Source organism: Salminus brasiliensis, chromosome 6 (genome assembly GCF_030463535.1).
Source record: "Salminus brasiliensis chromosome 6, fSalBra1.hap2, whole genome shotgun sequence".
Lineage (NCBI taxonomy): Eukaryota > Metazoa > Chordata > Actinopteri > Characiformes > Bryconidae > Salminus > Salminus brasiliensis.
In genome coordinates, this window is record NC_132883.1 from 41,163,507 (window position 1) to 41,184,952 (window position 21,446).

Genomic DNA, 21,446 nt, shown 5'->3' on the forward strand with positions numbered 1-21,446 from the left:
TTAGTTAAAATAAAATTTGGTGAACCTATTTGCTCTATGCAAAAAGCTGAATTGCATGCGCTTCTTCCTTTTCTTATTCTTTTCTCAGTTCGTTTCAGTAAGCAGAAGATAAAAACTGACCTGGAATAGGGCAAGATGCAAATGTAACTAGTGCAAGTTCTGTAACAGGTGGTCAAAGCAAATTACTGTTTTAGAAACAAAGAAAGGAGAAGTGGATGGGTTTTCTGGTGATGTGAAACAGGTCTAACTAGTGCCATGTAACGAAAACATGTAAATGACCAATTTGCTAATTTCACTTACCTCTTATTTGTTTATTCATACTCAATATTTCAATTGATTGGCATTCAAAATTCTCTGTCTCTCTCTTTCCATACAGAAGAAGACATACACATTAATAATGGTCGATCCTGATGCCCCAAGCCGTACTAACCCCACTAGATCACACTGGAGGCACTGGGTGCTTGTTGACATTGAGGTAAGAAAGTTTTGAGTTTTTTTTTGTTCCACCATCATCCACAGATGCTCACGATGTTAATCTCTTAAACTCTTAAAGACCTTATTCATACCTGGCGTTAAAATGCGTCTTGGGTAATCCGATCACAAATGATTGCCAAAACGCATAGCTGTTCAGACAGCATTTTAAATAAGTCTCCTCTGACCGCTTGTGATCAAATTTGTCACGTTTCTGCTGGAGATGTGCATTAATAATTAGTTAATCAAGATGAGGCACCTATTTTTATATGTGCACCAGCCACTAGTATCGCCTTTATCCACTGGTAAGTCTGTTATTGTAACTTGTGGCCAGTGAACGAAGTGGGACCGCGGATATGTATTTTTTTTCTGCTGGAGCAATGACGTGGTCGATTAGGGCGGTGCTCCAAACACCTCCAAACACATTGTACACCGGTCATACCTGTACTTTGTGCTGGACACTGATGATTAAATAATGTAAATGCCAGGTGTTGCATTCATAGTAGTTAGTGAATAATAACTGTAACTACATTTATTAGTTGATTAGGATCATGTAGGATCAAGGTTTAGAAAAAAAGTTCAAAGATTTCAACATATTGTCACTGTCATGCAAAAATCCTGTATCTCCATTTTAGCTGTTTTTACATTTCACATTTTGGCGTAAATTGACAAATTGACATTTTCATGATGAATGGACTAATAGAAATGCCCCAAAATGTTTTGCATTGACTTCCATTGTGGGTTTTTTTGTTTTTCTCCTGTAACATTGCTATGTTGGAGATATTTAGAGGTTTGCGTGACACCAATGGTATGAGTTTTCTGCAAAGTATCCGTTTGAAAGTGCACGGCACATTACCTTGGGAACCTTGCTCAACCCCGGGAAGACTTTATACATAGCTTTTTGCTGTTGAGCTGTACACACAAGTTAATTGTCAGCCAAAAGAAGAGAATACAGTAGTACTGAATGTTCCATCCGGGCTTAGTGGCAGTGATCGCACTTATAATGAACAATGAAAAAATAATAAATAATCCTACATACTGAAAGACAAAGATTCAGTTTAAAGCATGTCTTGGCACGTATAGTCCTGGACATAATGTGCAAAGGAAAAGGTGTCAAAAACACTTTGGTGGGCAAACAATTCCTGGATCGTGCGGACTGTATCTGCACCTTCCATGTGCTTCACACTTGCGCTGCGTTTCCGATGCGTTACATAATGATTGAATAAAAATATCACGTTAGTCATCAGCGCTTCGCTGTGCTGGTATGTGGAGTCAGATTCAAGCAGGCTGTGTGATTTTGGGATGCTGCTGTTCAAGCTGCCCAGGATGAGACTTTTAAATACTCAGCATTCAGTCAATATACTATCTCCCCCCCCCCCTCTCTCTCTCTCTCTTTCTCTCTCTCTTGCTCTCTTTATGGGGTCGTCTTAGGCATCCCTCATTCATTCACTGAACAACCCAGTGTCTTCCCTCATGTCTTTGCCTGAAAAAAAAAAAAAATCCCTAAACCGACACTTATCACTTTCACAAGTGGAAGAAAATGAAGTCTGAGGAACGTTTCCCCTCTTGTAACGCTTGAGTATTTTTCATGATAAGCATTCGTGACAAACGAGTGGGCGAACGTTTCTCCTTCATGACAGCAACAATTGCACGTCGACTCTCGGGAGCTGAGCACTGGGGAAGAGTGGAGCGCGTGAGCGAGACAGCAAAACAGAAGAAACGATGAGTGTGAGGCCTGTGTGGCCTCATATGACTTGTTTCTTCCAATTCCTACTGCAGTCAGTTGAAACAAATAATTGATTAACAGTGTAGACATCTTGCATGTCTTGAATTCACCTGTTAAATGGCTAAGAGTATCCGGCAGATCCAGACATCTGTTTCTGACTCCTGTTTCTGAGTACCTTTAAGGGGTACTCTCAAAGATAGATTTTATTTTAATCAGCACATTTTTTTCCATTGTGAAATTGTTGGCTTGCGACTTATCATTATGTGTTGTTGCTGTTGTATCCCAGAAATGGTAACTAGAAGAAGAATATTATTATCAGATTATGTAGTACACATAGGAATTTGACCTGTGCCTTTAACCCATCCATGCATTTAACACACACATACACAATCATGTGAGCACATACACACTAGGGGGGACAGTGAGCACACAAGTCCTGAGCTGTTGGCAGCCATAGCTGCGGCGCACAGGGAGCAGTTGGGGATTAGGTGCCTTGTTCAGAGGCACTTCAGTCGTGTCATGTCAGTTCAGGGGATCAAACAGGCAACCTTTTGGTCACAAGGCCAGAAGGTTCTGTAACCTTTATTGAAGAAGGAACTTTAATATATGTATTGCAATGATTTTTAATAACAGTTTTGGACCATATTCTATTAGTCCATTCTATTAGTCCATTCATCATTAAACAACAATACAGTGAACATTCCCTTACACTAGTGCAGCTGATGTTTCAAAAGGTTATAAGGTTTTAGTGTGAGACCATCAATATGTGGACAATTCTCCACTGCATTCTAAATGCAGTGTCTGATATTACTCCTTCACGGTGGCCTGCTATCCTAGCTCTGCTCACTCTCTCTCTCTCTTTCTCTCTCTCTGTCTCTCTCTCTGGCTCTCTCGCTGTCTCTCTCTCACACACAGACGAGTCTCCTCCCCGTCTGGCCAGGCGACACATTGTGAATAAACAAATGTATTTCAGGTGCTCAGACAGACAACTTCTCAATACCCTGTCACTGTGTGGGCGGCAGCATGCCGCCTGTCGGCTCCCTGATTGGCCGGCCGGTTGTGCTGTGTGTGTGATGAGTGGCCACGGTTGGTCATAGGTTTAATGAGGCTAGTGGGAGGTGAGTAATTGCTACGGTGACTTCCTCTGACCTTGCTGAAGTTATAATAACGTCCCGTGTGAATGTGTGGAATTAGCTGTCCTGGAATACTCTTGGGCTTCAGGTGCCACACAAATGAACGCTTCCCCTCTCACTCATACACCTTATTTAGAAATCTACCCTGTAATTCCTTTTTTTAGAAATTAAATTACAACTATGATTTGACTTGTTACGCCCCCATACGAGCAAATGTAATGTCTGCTGTGTATTGCATGTGGATAGCGAAACTTATTGTTTTTAATGTTTACTTTTCTGGTTCTATAGTAAAGAAGAAGTTGCGCTTTTACATATTACACTGAGCACTGTGTAAAAGAACAGTGTCAACAGTGTGGCATACTTCATCTTAACCACATACCTTATTTGTCTTCACTTTACTTTTGACTCATGAATCAAAACGGACAGATATTTTATATAGTAACTGGGTTTTCTGTTAAATTATAAACTACGCAGTCTTCATAAGGCAGTCATCAGTGCATCTGATTCTAAGCCAAAAACAATTATATTCTGCTAATCTTCAGTAGAGCAGTAGAGCCTTTTACCAGCTGTAGCCTGAGGAACCAAGGCCAGGCATATGTTCCAGTTTGTTTGTTAACTCTAAATCTTATCTTTCATCAAGTATAGTAACCTTTACCATGAAATATGTACCACATTGTAGAGATTATGCAATGCCCTTAGATATAGAATTGCTACAGTGTGAAATAACTTTAATGTACAGTGTCAGAGAATCACAATTTGTCTTTTTGTCAATTTCAAGATCTATGTAGAACATAAACACAGTACAAATGGGTGTTAACGCAGTGCAACGGGTGTTATGTATAGTAACATTGTAAGTACTAGCCTAAACATACCAGTTTTGAACAGTGTGTTTCACCTTGCAGAATACCACCGGCCTATTCATGTCCTTTAAGTTCAGTTTAAAGTATGTAACTATAAAACACAATTAGTATGGACAGTAAGCACCAGACAAAGCCATATGTTCTCCTTCTTGTGCTAGAGAGTTATCCTAAGCACCACATATACAGTGTTCTGAAATAAATGTTTTACGTGGGGTGTTGTTATATGCATCTTTTTATTGTTTTCAGCTTTTAAGTATCACCTCACCAGAAATGTTAGATGCTAAAAATGAACTTGGGTGGTGACTAGGTGTCATCGCTGACATGTATCTTTCCAAATGATGTAATCTTTACTTTTCAGATTTAGGGCTGCCTAAAAAAAACATAGCTGAAGATCTTGGGTTGGGTCACTGTTTTTTAAAATACAGCCTTCTATTGGGATGCTGAACAAGTAGAACTGGCAAACGCTGTCTGACTTTTATCCAGTGTGTATCTAACTGGTCAAATCTATTATGTAATCTATTATAAAATTTATTCTATAATCTATAACTACTAATTACTATTTAGCATTAATCTGAGTAATCATTAATCTGTGGAGTGGATGTGTAGTGCTTCTCTGATAAATCAGTCAAATCCATCCAGTTCCATTATTTCAACTCCTACTCTATCAAAGCTTTTTAAATCTTTAAAGGCCTTTAAGTTTTTATGTATTTATGTATTATTTATTTTGGAATCCTATACAAGGCCTGCACCTATGCACTTATTCAGCTGTGTCAGGAGATAACATTTATATATATATATATATATATATATATATATATATATATATATATATATATATATATATATGTGTGTGTGTGTGTATATATATATATATATATAGTAATATGTGGACTAGACTAGACTGATAAAAGGCACCAAGTCACCTTCCTCCCTCGTCAATGTCAGCTATATCATACATCCACTAACCGTTACTGTAAGTATCTATTCACCCAGTTTGAGCTGCTGTCTTTTTATTTTCGAAGATAAGATTGTCTGCCTTTTTTCTCAAAATAAGCCAGGTTTTTCACTTTAAGCCTCCTACTGTGTATTCATGGTCTAGATGTGGGTTCTGTACAGTACAGTACAGTAATAGTAAGATGCTGAGTGGTGCATCTTCTGACATTGCATGTTGTAGTAGCCTGTTGTCTATGTTGAACATTTTTTTCTTAATAATGCCTAATAAAATTTGACCAAAGAGGCCCATTCCTTTAGCTATGCAATGAATTATATTTTCATTATATTTAAATTCTGTATTGACAGGTTTGACAGGCTCTTGTGTCAGTTTTTGATGTCATGGAAGGGCAAAAAAAAAAAGACAAAAATAAAAGGTTTTTCAGTTCTTGTTTTGAAAGGCAGAATAAATTATTTATACAAAATGCATTTGTTCTTTTTTGGCAGTATATGTGTCTTTTCAATGCAAAGAAAATGCACAAAAATGGTAAATTTCTCTATTTATTCTTAACTAAACTCTTGGCTGACATCCCTGATCAAGAATTGTTGCAACTGGTAGGCTGGTTTTGGCTCTGTAGCAAAAGAGGCCTTGGAACATGAACGCTGCAAAAGCAGTGTAGCAATATCTGTAGATAAGTCAAGGAGCCGTCTTCATCTTTTTTCCTTTTCACCTTGCAGCTTCCTCACCTTGAGAGCTTGCCTACCAAGGCGATGTTTATTCACTGTAACATTTGGTCTGTTTCTTTCCTCTTATTTGATTGTGGTCTTTCGGTAAAGGACAGCCGCTTGCGTGTAAGTAATTAATGGCAAGAAACAATGCGTGCGTAGGTGTTTACTTTGTTGCTGCTAGGGATACTATATTTGTTGATGACATGAGTAACTTGGCTGTTTTTTCCATCTTCAGTAACCTCTCTGTTAGAAAGCTCTAGGTTAAGTTATAGGGTGGCTGTGCAGCTGTTGGCAATTCTGGTTGGAGCTCTAATTGGATATAGTGAAAGCAGACTCAGGCATTCTCATGATTGTATTGCTTGTTGACGCATCTTCATTCTAACATGAGATCTGTTTAAAAGTTTTATCTTCATCAATTTACCTCATGTGAATTTTGATATATTCATTCATTTATTTTGCCATCTCTGCCTCAGTAACACCAACTCATTTGCCATTCCATTCAGTTGTTCCTTCTTTGTATCATTACTGACCTTTTCCCCTATCTGAGGTGATTTCATCGCTGTATTTACACTATATTCAGCGATTTCCTCTGCTTGGCAGCTCTTGTGCAGATGGACCCTTCTCTCACTCTCCTGCCAACTCGCCACTCACAATCAGCTCCCAGCCCAAGCTACCACTCAAGATTTCTGGCACTCATCACCAATCAGAAAACCCACTCCAAACATTTTCTGTGTCATTGTTCGTGGCAAGCTTTTCCTCGCTAACCGATCACCTCGTGCTCATCATCTCTTTGTGCATTCTGCGTCTGGTACAGTTACCATGCAACCACTGTTAGATCAGGTGCTTGAGCTTTTACCTGCTGAGGTTGCTGCAGTTCTTTTCTCAGTCACTGAAGAAGCCCCTCATTTCCTCTTCTTTTTTTTTTCTTTCACTTAAGGGTACTTTGCTCACTGATACTGTTGTTAGGTTTATGTCGCAAGCATTCATCGCCTGATGGAAATAGAGAATAGTGTCACTCATTGTGGTTTAATGAGTGTTAAAGTTGTTTCATTACCTTCAGTAATTAATAAAATACATTATTTTCACTAAAACACATAAGTGAGGAAACGGTTTTAGCTAACTACACCTTGTAGAAAAAACAGCATTAATCCACTGAAATAAATACTTTTGAAATACAATAAACTGTGCACATCTGCCTTTCTTTTCAACAACAGCAAGACGTTTAACCTGAACTTTATGAACCAGATTAAGGACAGTTCATATTTCTGCTGTAAAACAGTCACATCCACAATGGTGTTATTTAAATGACCAAATTAAAGTGTGCTATATATTAATGATATTTTAATCCAAAGAAAAAACAGTTTAAAGTTAATGTAGTACAGTACTACAGTTTTGAATCATCTCTACTTGCCTGGATGGAATTGATAGTGTATATATACTAGGGGTGCACATGTTTTTGTAATATATATATATATATATATATATATATATATATATATATTACAATATATAAAAATACAGGAATCTTTACCAAATTTCACCAGAAGTGAGTGATCCAGCATTCTATGATATTAATAGGATCTCTGTTAGATATGTCATGAAAAAAAACAGTGCAGCAAAAATGTAGCATGACATGTTTGATTTAATTTTTACATGCTGTTGCATGACTAGCAATGTGACTATTGTGCATGACCACATTCAGTATTCAAAACAATATATTGTGCTGCCTTAATATTTATTTACATTGCTTTTACATTTTTACATTGATCAACCCGGTCCTGGATCATCGTCAGCGTACCCTAACAATTTTATACATTTATTGTCAATCCATGGAAAAATAACCTGCAAAACCTTGTAACGCTGGTCAAGGAATGTTTTTTCCCAGACTCTTGACTGAGCCTCTCTTTTCTCTTGTGTCCCCAGTGTTTCTACAACTCCTCTGTGTGTTAATTCTTTATTTAGTCCCAGAGCGGGTTTTTGGCACTCTTTTGCTTCTTCCCGCTTCAAGTTATTCTATTTAATATTAATTCTAATTAATGCCTAGAGTACATAATTGGAGCATTTTCAGCACTCCTTCCTTTTCTGCCTTTTAACAGGAACTGCGAGTTATTTTGTGAAGTTAATGTATTAATGTAATAAACTACAAAAAAAAACAGCAAACCCACATAACCCCAGACTGGCCGGAGTTTTTCCCCTTTAAACCCTTCAGAGGTTATAAAATCTCTTCTTCAGTGTCCGCAATGTTTGCACAACTCCCGCGTGTTGATTCTTTATTTAGTGAAACAGGAATTGATAATGAAGTTATTAATTCCAGTGGAGCAGATGGTGATGAAAAGAGGAGGCTTTAGGAGCTGAGATGCCCTCCTAGTTTAGCGCCCGGCGTGCCTGACCTGCTCAGGCTCAGAATTCCCTCTTGCTCTCACGCTCTCTCACTTCAATCATGGACCATTACCAAAAACGTTCCCCAAACAGCTTGTTCTGCCTCTAACTAACTTTCCCTCCAGATTGTCTTCCTCCTCCCCCCTTCCTCCCAGTGCTCCTGTCTCTGTCTCTCTTTTTGTCTTGCTCTCTCTTGTTCTCTCTTTCGCTGCGATACCTCTCTCTCTCTCTTTCGCTCTTTCTCTCTCTCTCTCCCTCGCCCTCTCTGAATGCAGATGTTCTTGTTTTCTGTGTTGACAGTAATGAAGAGGAACAGTCATTAGCAATGGAGAGGAGTTTACTTATGTAAATAAACCGCTAGGTGAAAAATCCTTATTTACTTTTTCACCCTAATGGTCCACCCACAGATCACAATATTGAATCATTCAAGAGCAGAAGGGCCTAATTTAGATAATCATTTACAGTAATCTTGCAGAGAAATTGTACAGCATTGTTAAAATGCGTGAGGCCTAAATGTTTGGCGGTGGGTAGAGTTGTTAAACTGACTTTTAATTATTATTTCTGCGGTTTGATCAGTTCAGTCTTTACATTAATTTTACCTTGAATTAACTTTTGTTGAACACTAATGTATATTTAATTATCTACTTATCTATACTGAGCTGAGACAGTCTAGTGCAAATGTTTGGACACACGTTGTATAAGTAAGTACTTAACTACTTAACCTTGTTAAGTATGAGTAGAGTTCAAAGTAGAAATAAGCAAACAGATCCTTTACACAAATATACATTTTTTCTCTAATTGTAAAAATCAGTTAATATTTATTTGTTCAATTTAATGCACGGTGGAGAAAAATACTCTCATCAGTCTGATGTGCTACTACTATGGCCTGGGGATCACAAGTACAAATCCCGAGCCATGCCGCTTTGCCACCAGTAGCCAGAGTCTGAGAGAGCACAACTAGTCGTGCTCTCTATAGATGGGTATGTGGCGTTATCTCCCCTCATCACTCTTAAGCAGTGCTGTGCAATCCTGTCCACTTCCATACTTTTTTGAGGGCTTTTTTGGCCATTGTTATGTTCCTTCCCTATGGTTACTCGACAATGTGTTCATGAATGCATACAGTTACTCGAATATCAACATTAGTCTGAATGAATGGGGAAAAACACACAGACACACACAGTGAATCTTGTGTGGAGCTTGACCTTTGTTGCTCTAGACATCCACACCTACTGCAGAAGACAGAATACACTCTCTCTTTCCATCCCCCCAACCCCCCGACCATTGTACACACACACACACACACACACACTCACTCAAAAAACATACCAAAACATGTACTCGCAGATTGCTCATTGACAGGTGGGTGTGTGAGTGTATGGCCATTTCTCGCTTCCTTTCTTTGGGTCACGGTGGAGCGTTTTTGTCAGCGGCTTAATCACTAATCACTAACAGACAGAAAACTTCACAATGCTACAATGCTCTTGAGGAAGGAGGGTGTGTGTGTGTGTGTGTGTGTGTGTGTGTAAAATTGTGTGTGTGCATATGTATTTGTGGCTGAGAGTATTCTGTAGACACACACACACACATACGCACACACCTCAGGGAGAGTGTCCATCCGCCTTAGTGCAGCTTGGCTCAAAGGACAGTGCAATCTGCAGGACACTCAGTAACACACAGAGGATGTATTGTGTCTGGTGTTAAAGCAGCTGTGTGAATGTGTCTGTGTGTGTGTGTGTCGGTGTATGTGAATAATGTATTACATATAATGTAGGTATTAGCTCACGCACTATGTAATACATGATACATATGCAAATTAGCTATACTGTTAAAACCATCTGCCGGATATTTATTGTGTAGGTCTTTCTGCTGTCAACAAACAGCTCTGGACTCCACAAGACATTGACAGCATTTTTAGCAGTTTGTGCTTCAGTATCTCTTCTGTGGGACCGAATCAGACGGACAAGCCTTCACTCCTCACGCTCATCGGTGAGGCTTAGGCGCCCATCACCCTGTTGCAGGTTGACCCATTGTCCTTTCTTGGAAGATTTTCTGGTACTGACCACTGTATCCTGGGAACCCCCACAAGGCCCTCTTAGTGTCTTAAGGAGATGTTCTGACCCATCACAATGTTACCCCTGGCAAAGTGGCTCATGGGTAATGCTTGTCCATTGTTAATGTTTTTACACAGTCAGTTCTTGAAGGTGTTCTTGAATCTTTATTTTTAGAATGCTGTGTAGTTTGGGGCTAGGCCCCCTTGGCGGGGAAACCTGGCCATAGTATTTCCAAAGTTCTCCTTAAGAAAGCAGTTATCATCCAGCACTTAGTTTGACTAATCAGTGCTTCATCAGGTACAATCAGGTGAGCTGCTGATGATGGTGGATTTGAATAAATCTATGCGACGACTGGAAGCATCAAGGACAGGTTTGGTAACCAAAATGTGCGTTCATATGTGTACATCAGTCAGAAAGTCAATGATGTCATGACAGTAGCAGTACCTGTTTTATTGTGCTCACTGTTTGGAAGTCTGTCACACCTGCAAGTGGCCACTCGCAGTACAAGGGGTGAGCGTTTGTAGTTCCTGTGATTCGCAATGTTTCGGACTTAACACATATCTGCTCTGATACATGTGAAGCTAGACATAACCACTTTTTGAACTGCAACCAATGCAGCCTTGCCAGGCAGTCAACACAAACGCTTGGAGGAAAGCGCTGGGACCTGATTTCAACCTGATTTCCATGTTAAACTAAAAATCAAGGTATGTCCGTCTTTCAGCATTTGCCATTGAACGTCATAGTTTTACGCCTTTCTGACGCTTTTCAGATTGACATTCTGTGTCTGCTGGGTTGATTCATAGCAAGATAGCAACACTGCAACAAGCACCACATGACGCTTTGTTAGTACTAAACTACTAAGGATTTTCCATGATGCTGATGAATCTATGAAACCTTAATTACGACAGATTCACTGATACATTGCTGTAGCTCGTGTTTGCGTGTTTATATGTTTTCTTCAGTTTATTTCTTTGTGCGTCTCTGAGTACACTCTGAAGAGTGCCTATAGGGATACCCCGCCGCAGCTCTGCTGCTTGTCCTTTGACTGCTGATTGGATTATGTTTTTCTTTCTCTGAGGGTTGTGCTTCTCTGGAAAACGGCATGTCAAACACAGAGCTTTTCTTCTGTGTGCTTGTTTGTCTGTGTGTGTGCTGAAGAAGCTGTTAAGTTTTGTAAGTGACTCTTGGCCTACTCTGTAAGGTCACTGACAGGGACAGAATCTGTAGGAGTTTGTTATGCCAAGTCTTACTGGCTACTGGTAGTGTTGCTTATTAAAAAAAAACATCAAGGTGCTGTTTACAGTGCATTGCCGCCTTGTAAGTCATTGAAAAGTGTTTGTGTGTGTGTGTATTTAGCCCTGTGTTCAGCCAGATGTCCTTATGATGATAAAAAGCATGACATTTTTGTGCATGTCAAAACATTTGGCTGCGCTTCCCAAGAAAATGTGCTGCTTTTACCAAAACGGTTTCCTTTTTTAAGGAAAACTAAAAAAGCCAAAATATCTCTATTTGGTCACTGAGGTTAGGTTAGGGTCACCCAGATGAACATTTTATTGCTCAAATGTTGATCTTTGATGGCTCAAGAGACGTATTGGTGATTCTCATCTCTGTTCCATCTCTGTGTCAAGTTTACCACAGATGTTCCTCCAAACTGTCTTTAGGACAAAATTCAAAAGAAGATGCAAAAAATTTTAATTGTTATTCATAGTAATATTCATTCATCAAAACTGAAATAGTCTGTATGAGAAGCGGTTAGGTTCAGTTGCAGATGAACATTAGCGTTATTACCTTGGCAAATCTGACTATCGCGCGTGACTTTAGCGATCTCTACTAAAATTCTAAAGAAGACTAAATACGATTATATGAAAACAGCTCTATATCTAAGCTCCTGAAGACATACATGTGAAATAACAACATTAAAATATTTAAACACACTTCATTTCATTAAAACAACACCATTTTATTAAAAATGTAACTGCTGTTCGCACCACAAATGAATGAAAAGGCAAAATGGAAAAGCAAAATCTGAATAGTTAAATGAAACTTCCTTTCCTGTCTGCTGTCTGTGATTTAGATGGCCAGATGGATTTGGTAGCCCTTTGGATCCACACACTGGTCAGCTTTGATAGTATTAAGTAAAGACATGAACTACAGGCCAGGACAACCAAGACAAGACAGGAAACGATCAGAAAATCAAACTTTCACACACAGCTCGAATGTCTTGAATGACTTATTTTGGGAGCACCACACGTGACGAAAGTTGTAGTTGCTGGATCACAGCTGATCCATCATCTTGGTTGTTGTTGTGCCAATGCAGCCATGATTATTTGTGTGAGTGTTGCTGGTGAAAGCTCAAAATAATCTAGCTGTTGGTGAGTAAAATAATAATAACAATGCATTTGCACTCTCTGAAAGATCCCAAAGATATCATTAGTAAAACTCTAAAGTCTGAATGTATTTGCCTTCTGAATAAAGTGCACAAATAAATCGTGTTTGGTATCTTACCATCTGATCCCATTGTTGTCTTGGAGAGGTGCAGATATATTACATAGCTATGGTAGGTTCATGGTTAGGTTTAAGTGCAGGCATAGCATTACTCAGCAACAGGGTTTCCCTAGTCAGCAAACGTCCTCACAAACACAGAAATATCAACAGACACACACACATACATTAATTAAAACTGCAACAATGTTAAAATCTAATGGATAAATTAAACTGTAAGTGGCAAACATAGACTCATAATTGTATGCAGTAAATGTTCTCGACTCAAGCTTCTTTTTTTTTGGAAGTAGCTGCTCAACCCTGGAGGAGGCATTAATCAGATGGATATTATTTTCATTGTGAAGATCCTAAACGGGACTGAGCTAACTATGAATTCCCCAATTAAGACATTGCTAAGAGTGAGTGTGTGTATGTGTGTGGGGAGAGGTTGATGGATGTAGACACACGACAAACACTTTGCTTTCAGAGCGGAGTGAAAAAACCTCACGAACACAACGTGACCTCACGCACGTCTGTGAATCCCCTAAAATGGAATTAGATAAAAAAAAATGAAGGGAAACAGACTTTGCTGCGCTCGCGTGCGGCGCCCACCCTCTCTCGCTGAAGATACAGGTGGCTCTCGAGGTTAGCCGTGCTCCGCTGGAATTTTTTTCTTCTCCCTAAACAATAACAACAACATCTTTGCATATGTCGGTAAATCTGTCGGGCTGGGCGTTAGCACGTTAGCGGGGGAAAAGCGAACGGAAAGGGTGGCAGCATCTTGCGTCTGAGAGACAGAGAAACAGAGAGGGCAGCGGCGCTCATCATTAACGGGCCTGAAAGCACACTCCTCTACCTCCAGCCCATATGCACCCGCAGCTCTACACACACACACACAGATGTTCCTCCGCTGAGGTGTGCGTGTGTGTGACTGCGAAGGGGGGAGGGGGGGATTGTAACACATGCACAGTAAAGGAAACAAAAAGAACAGTTGTCGAAGTGTACGATCGAGGAACGAGTCTGAAAACTACTTTTTTTTTTTCTCCTTACCTGAAGCAGGCCTGTAGAGAGTAAATATGGAGGTAAGTGCGGCCTTCCTGAGGGGAACATGTCCATCAAACAGGAGGAAAAGAGCTGCGCTTGAGGAAATTATACACTACACACAGCTCAGGGGCAGTAATAACACAGATCAAATGAAGCAAAAACTTTAAATACAAAGACGGAAAGCTAGGTTGAGTGACGCACGACTGTGTGTGTGTGTGTGTGTGTGTGTGTATGTGTGCGTGTCACTCAGCCCAAGCACTTATAGGAATAGAATAGATTTTAATATTGTAGTTTTAGTGTGTGTGTGTGGGAGGGGGGGCATTCAAGGCTGATTTCTAATAGTCAAACCGTGATAAATCCACCAATTCTGCACCTCTTACTCTCCGAACATACCTTTGCACATTGCAGCTTGTTGCTCGCTGTTCTGTTTTAACTTCATTAGCCCACAGGACTTGTTTCCGTAATGTATCAGCGTTGTTTCAGTGTTCCTGTGAAAAACGTCTGACGCTGTATTTGGCGGCGAGGGCACATTAAAGGCTTTCTTTCTTCTGATGACTGTTACATGAAGGTCATATTTGTGCAGGTGTCGCTGCACAGTAGAACAGTGCACTACCACTCCAAAGTTTTCTAAATCACACTGAACAGGTTTTGAGTTCTAGCAATCCTACAAGCAGTTCTCTATGAAAGATTTCTTGATCTTCTAGTTCTACCAGACGACTCCAGAGGCAAGCTTACAAGAAGAAAAGCTCTGTTGTCAGCCCAGGCCTTTACATATCAGGAGTCTCGCATATCATGCTGTACATGGAGGGCAGGAGAGGAGCCAATCAAGTGGGACCAAACTGGTGGCAGTGGGGAGGAAGTAGGGAAAAGTGACTTAGTAGGTCACCTGACTAGGTCTCCTAATAAACCTTCACTAAAGCTTTCATATCTCAACTTCACCGCAACTGTTTGTGTTAATGACCATTTCTTAGTTACATTACTGACATTCTTAGTTACATAACTGAGGAACTGAGCAAACTGCTGCTGAAAATGCTTTGCTACCTTCTTATGGGGTACTCCTGCTTTGTGGGCATCAGAGTGTTAGGCAGTTGATTGAAGGAGCTCATGGCTGCTGATTATAGGGACAAGGTTTTTGAATGAATCGTTGAAATATTCATCACATTTTTTCTGCGGTGTGTTGGACAGTTGTAGGGCATGTGTGTGCAATCACATTGAACATGCCAACGTTTACATTTAACTGCTTAATAAACTACAGGCTGTATTAACTACCACAGGGGGCACAATATGATGCTAGGTGGAACTTTAAAGACTGTCTGTTCAGAAGCAATGAAAAGAAACCTAGTGTAGTCTTATGCCTTTGGGGAGCGGGTACTGTTTTTTTTTCCTGTTGTACCGAATTCTTATCAAACCGTGAGGTTCAAGCGTTTGTGTATCGTTACACCCCTTGTGTATGTATGTGTTTGTGTGTGTGTCTGCGCTACATGTCCTGCAGTAATGGAAAGTATGCTATATTCTCATTCAGAATAACTGGAGGCCACTCCTTTGTTTGTGAATGAGTTTAACCTGGAGCTGAACATTTTTGTATGTTTGTGTAAGTGGAGCTAAATGGGGAGGGGGACTACTTCAACTCTCTCTCACACGCACACACATACTTACACACCCTTACGCTCATTCTCTGTACTGTCTCTATTTAGGCTCATCCCTGATGGCTGGCCCAGCACGGATGACAATGGGCCTTTAACATGGAAGGCCATCTGGAGCTGTTAAGCATTCTGGGGGGGGTTCTCTCAGTTTAACTCAGCTGGGTCTGCTGCTGCACGAGGTGCTGCTATATACAGTTCACTGACCCGCCACTCCTTCCATATGCACGCCTACTCACACACACACATAAACACACATCACACAGCACACCAGGGTCAAGCGTGCACAGGTCTTGACCAACAAGGAGAATGCAGAGAAATGATTTCAGCCGATCTGAGGATTTATGTGTGTGTGTGTGTATGTGTGTCTGTCTGTCTTGCCATCTGCTACGTGCACAGTCATCTCTATTGTGTACATATGCAAAATGTATGTGTACAGTTGAAGTTGTTCTCTTTAAATAACCTCAGTCCTGCCCCAAAAAATCCCTTTTTTGCAGTTTTTAACTTATTTAACATAATGTAAAATAGGCGGGGGGGGGGGAGTTATGTTGCTTCAACATGTCTGGTGAACGGATCACTAGAAATGCTCCAAAATTACAGTTTCCGTTTAAATTTACTAGAGGCACATTATATCTACCTTATGTCATTTATTTAACTCCAGTCTTGGATACATGGAGTACATTATTTTAATAATCATGACACTGGATTTATTTATTATATATATATATATATATATATATATATATATATATATATATATATATATATATCTGTCAAATTATTTCCTTTTTCTCTCAGTTTGGTACTTCCAATTAATTCACATGTTCGTAGCTCCCCCTAGTACTGTGCAATGTTCCAGACACTAACGTAAGGTAAGTACTTTTTAACACATGTCTCCTTCTATACATGCTTCTATACTTCTATACAGGACTCACCTCTCACCTCGGGACTCTAGTGACAAAGTGGCATGGCTCAGGATTTGAACACCCCACCCCCTGTCCACAGTGGTAGTGCAGTAGAGTGCTAAGACAGTCGGAGCCCGACATGTTGGATTATTAATCTTTGTTTTTTTTTTTTTGGTAGTTTTTTTATCGCTGAACAACAGAATATCGCACTGTCAGTTTTTTTCCAATTTCGTGCAGCTCTAGTCTAGTCTGTACAGTTTGTCTCTTACTAAATTTGAAATAAAATTTTAATAAAAACTTTTGTCGATGAGCCAAGGCATTTCCTATTCCTATATATCTCTTTTCATTGTGAGCTGGAACAGCAGCCATGAGTTAGCAATAAGTTGTGTAAACTTGCCTCAAACTGTGTCAAAATGTCATACTTTCCCGTTGTCAAACCTACTTCTGTACGTTCTAACACTGTATGACATACTGTTATCTATAAAAAGAGACAAAAGTATGTCACAAAGCTAAATACGATAATTGCAGCCACAGTTTATTCTGAAGCTCTGTTCATTTTTGGATAAGAGTTTGTCATTCACAGTGTGAAACCCACATAGGCAAGCAGTTTGCATGATGCTAATTAGTCTTGTAGCTCCACTGCAAATCTAAAGGAGCGAACTTTGTGTTGTATAAATGTGATTTTTGGCCAAACCATTCCTTTAATACACGTTTATATATATCCGTGGGTGCTGCTTTGTCTCTGTGGGCGTATGTGTGTGCATGTGTGTGTGTGATTGTGTTCTGCGTGTTTGTGTATGGTTTGCAGTGAGGCAGCGATCTTGTGATGGTTACCACGTGTTGCTTGCCCTTGTCCCTGATTCTCCCTTTGTAATGTGGGCTGTTTTAGTTACTGTGTTATCTCTCACGCTCTCGCGCTCTCTCTCGCGCTCTCTCTCGCTCTCTCTCTCTGTCTTATATAATAATCCTCCTCTCTATCTTCCATCCACGCATCCACCATCCTCTCGCCTCACTTAGCCTACCAACCTCGTGCCATCACTATAACAACTGCTTCTCTCGCAGCGAGCTCGGATTCTGTTGCTACGGCGAGGTAACGGGAGAAGGTTCTATCAGGCTCGTCTGGCTTCCCCCTCACCTCCCCTCCCCACCCACCCCCACCCAAATCAACTTCAGAGATAGAGAGAGCATCACAGTGCTGTAATTCTATGTGTAGGTCTCAGACTGACTGGCTCTTGGATGTGAAATTAGTTTTTGTTTTTTGTTTTTTTCCTCTTCATTTATGTGATATTTATACCAAACATTTGACTCTACAATCAATTCGTCCAGCGTCTTCTTTTTTACTGTACGTTGTCTGTCACTATATATACAGTGTATACTGTGTGTACAGAGTAACACAGCCTACATCTATCAGATGTTGCAGCTTTTTATAATGTTTTTCTCAGCTACTTGTACTTGCTTACTCAGTAGTTATTACTTAGTAGATAGGCGGTGCTGTGGGACTCCTAAGTGGCATCCTGAGGGTCACTTGGCTCATAAGTAGAGTAGGCAGTTATAAATTAGATAAATGAGAGGCATGTAGTTAATTGTAATGGATTTGGATAAACATCTGTACATCCATAGTGGTATTAATGTGTGATGGTCTCTCAATGTGATGATGACAACACAGTCTGCTTGGCTGGTCTACATTCTTGTCATACACTTCAACACACTCTTAAATAAAGATGCTGTAAGGGGTTCTTTGAGCCGTGCCAAAGACTTTGATTCCATGAAGAATCATTTTTACAGAAGAGATGTAAGTGTGAAGAACTCTTTGAATTTTGAAAGCCCCTGTCTACTCATTTTTAATGATTATCCTTTAACTATTTCTAACTATTATAGTGGCTGTTAATGTGCTATAAACTGGCAGAGAAAAACAATGTTAGTCTTTTCTGTCATTACCTTCTGTTGGATTTAAGTTAGGTGGGACTAAATTTGGCCTCTGTGACATATGTTTACGTTACCTACCTCAAAAAAGAGAGCGCCTTCCTGCTTTCCAGTCCGTCTCTTTGCTAGGCTTTGAACTTGATGTTACAGAAATTTTTAATTCCACTAGTGCATCTAACCTGCTTCATCCAGCAAACAGTGTGTTACTAAAACACCAGCAACTGTGTTAATCAGCGTAATTTTGCTAGTCATACCGGCCACACTTTTGCTCGTTTAAGCTCCATGCTCACTTAACTTAAACCCTGTAGCCCACACTTTGTCACTTCAATAGCTACATTACTCTCATAAATAACATCAGTTTCATAGACCCTACAATAGAACCCATTGGGATTTTACCAGATATGCTAAATAGTGTAACAGTAGTTTGTCTGAATTAATAATAAATCTAGGGTTCAAGGGGTTAAGCTCCTTATGCTTGTTTAAGCTGTTTGCTTGCACCCTGAGGTAGTTCTATTTTGAATATTTTTACAAACATGGCTTCACCAGCAAGGCTGCAGTTATTCTCCAGCTTCTTACTGGAATTGTCCATTCCACCTTAAATAGTGCAGAACAGGAGGCAGCCTGTAACTGCTGCACTATTTTACGAGGGAATATCTTCATATTCAGTTTCATGCTGCAGGATTAGAGCACGCCAAACATTTAATGTATTTTTTTTTTCTTTAAAATTATATTTGAAAACATTATATATAAGCAGACCATTCATAAATGAATAAGTCATGAAATTTCCACATGCAAAAACGGCCACTGGCAATCATTCTGCGTCTGGCATGCCCAGTTCTGATCAGCCTGCAGCTGCCAGTTTTTTAGAGCATTTAACCATGATTAAACTGCAGTAATATGTAAATATAGATTAAATATAACATTGCTAAAAGTTTTTTTTTGTGGCATTGCTCTTTCTAGGAGCTTTTTTTAGAGCGTAGATCTAGACATCGTTGCCATTGTGCTTATTTTGATGATATCTAGTCCTTGGAGAGGTTTTTGGTTAGTCTAGTCTTCTACTACTGCTTGTCCTTTTTTACAGCATCAAAAGTCAAAACAGGAAAGATCTGAAATTATGTAGAAGATCTAGCTTCTGTAAGAGAAGAAGCGGGCAGTTGGTTTTTGATTTAGCAGTAACGTTTAGGAATTGTATTTGTGTCATTTCTTAGTTATACGTCTAGTCTTTTTAAAATATTTTTACATTTGAGTTTCTGTTCTATTACTTGTTTCCTGTAAAGCCATCCATAACAGGATTATCGGAGCGAACTACTAAACTAGCTTGAAATTCCTAATGCTTATGATCCCTGTAGTATTTTACCATAAGTATCATCCATTACAACAGTCATTATCCTCGATATACCTCCTCTCTTTGAAGACTAAAGGGATCATAAAAACCTCTTCGGTAACCCAGACAGTCCTATCAGAGCTGCTAACTGGAGCCCGTCCACATTTGTGCCTCAGCCTTGTATGTTAAGACCCATCTCTAAAACGTGCCCTCTTTCTGTACCCCCACAGTCCATTGTGCTCCAAATCCCGTTCTGCCCCGAGTAGATTTCTGAGACGTTGCCACAGACAATGTAACCCCCTCACAAGCTGTCCTTTTTGTCTGTTTTCTCCCTCTCTGTGTGTGTCTCTCTCTCTCCCGCTCTCCCTCTCTCACTTTCTCACATACTCATCCCTAAAGCTGGATGATCTCTGTACATAAGGAAGATTGAGCAGAGAATGCTGGGATAAACCAAGAGGAAAGAAGAACTCATCAGATGCTGATGAATTAGAGCACACGGCCAGCGAGAGAGAGAGAGCGCGCGAGAGAGATGGATGGTGGACAGCGTGGGAAATATCGGGGAGTCAGAGTGTGATAAACTGCAAGATAAAAAGAAAGAAGAGAAAGCAATAGAGGAGAGGAGAGAGGGGGAGCAAAAGTGAGAGATTCTCAGTAGGAGCCTGGTGTGGGCTGGTGCTGCCTACCTGCTCTTGCATAAGCTGGTCATTCCTGGCAGGGATGAACAGACTGCTGACTTTGGAGGAGGAGGGAGGGAGGGAGGGATGTGGTGTGCGTGGAGCAGAGAGAGAGAGAAAGAGAGGTGCGAGGGCCGTCGAGGAATACCATCCACTGAGGGGGAGCAGAGGAACTCTAGTTATACTGAAGAATGGAGGGGGAGGACAGCGCTAACTGATTTACGTTTCGTGGCTGTCATTGAACTGAACGTCTAAACCAGGCAGGCATCAAATTAGTACATGGCCTGTGTGCATCCTTGTTAGTTTGAGTTAGACTTCAGTAAAGGGACATGCCTGTCCATTCTTAAGACACTGTAGGATCTGTTCAGTAGTGATATGCTGGGCTTACATCACATGGCCTTGTGAGTCAGAGGTGTAGCAGAACTCGCAGCAGGTTGGCCTGCTCGTACTGTAGATATCAGTCGCTAAAAGAGCTTGTGTACGTACGCACACACACAGCCTGTCTGTTCACAAATTAGTCAGTGCTCTTGTTCTTCTCACCTACCAGCAACAGACAGGCCTGATGACACGGGGGGGCAGTGCCCCTAGGGGTGAGCAATGTGGCAAGAATGATGCTTGAATTTTTGAAGATACACAATATGTTTGGCAAGGTTCTCAGGTTTGGTTAAGCACCAACAACCCTGTAAATGTTAGTGCTTCCATTATTTGTTAATGTCTTGACTTAACACTTAACTTTTTACATCGGTCGTTAAACAGAAACATCAGACTCACTTTTGACGGTCCATTCCAGCAAGTGTGCCTATGAGTGCACCATGGAGATGGTAAAATTCAAACCAATGTTGGTGGTTCTCTTTTTCTCTGTTGCTGTGGTGGTTGAGATGTTAACTAGTAACAAAAATAAATGGAACGGGTCATATTCTGTCCTATTTTCTGCTCTCTGGCCTTCTTCGAGATATATCCCTTTGAAACCAACAAGATAAAGATACTCATACTCAAGATGCCCATTAAAGGCTAAATTCACTCTTTCCCGTAAGGTTCAACTTTAGGTTCATCAAAATGTAATACTTTTGAACCAATGAAACTATGGTTTCCAAACTGATTTGAAAGCACATATTGAAAGGTGGCTTAACACCTTAAAAAGTGTGAGTGCTGAAATCACAAGAGGATAAAACGTGT

The 21,446-nt window shown here is 40.2% G+C and overlaps 1 protein-coding gene across 1 annotated transcript in view; it reads left to right on the plus strand.

Annotated features, from left to right (window-relative positions):
• Positions 1 to 21,446, plus strand: part of LOC140557829 (phosphatidylethanolamine-binding protein 4) — a 98,530-nt gene that overhangs the window by 39,545 nt on the left and 37,539 nt on the right. The window contains exon 3 of the mRNA XM_072682623.1: positions 377 to 475. Coding sequence (XP_072538724.1) covers positions 377 to 475 — 99 coding nt within the window. The remainder of the gene's footprint in view (positions 1 to 376; positions 476 to 21,446) is intronic.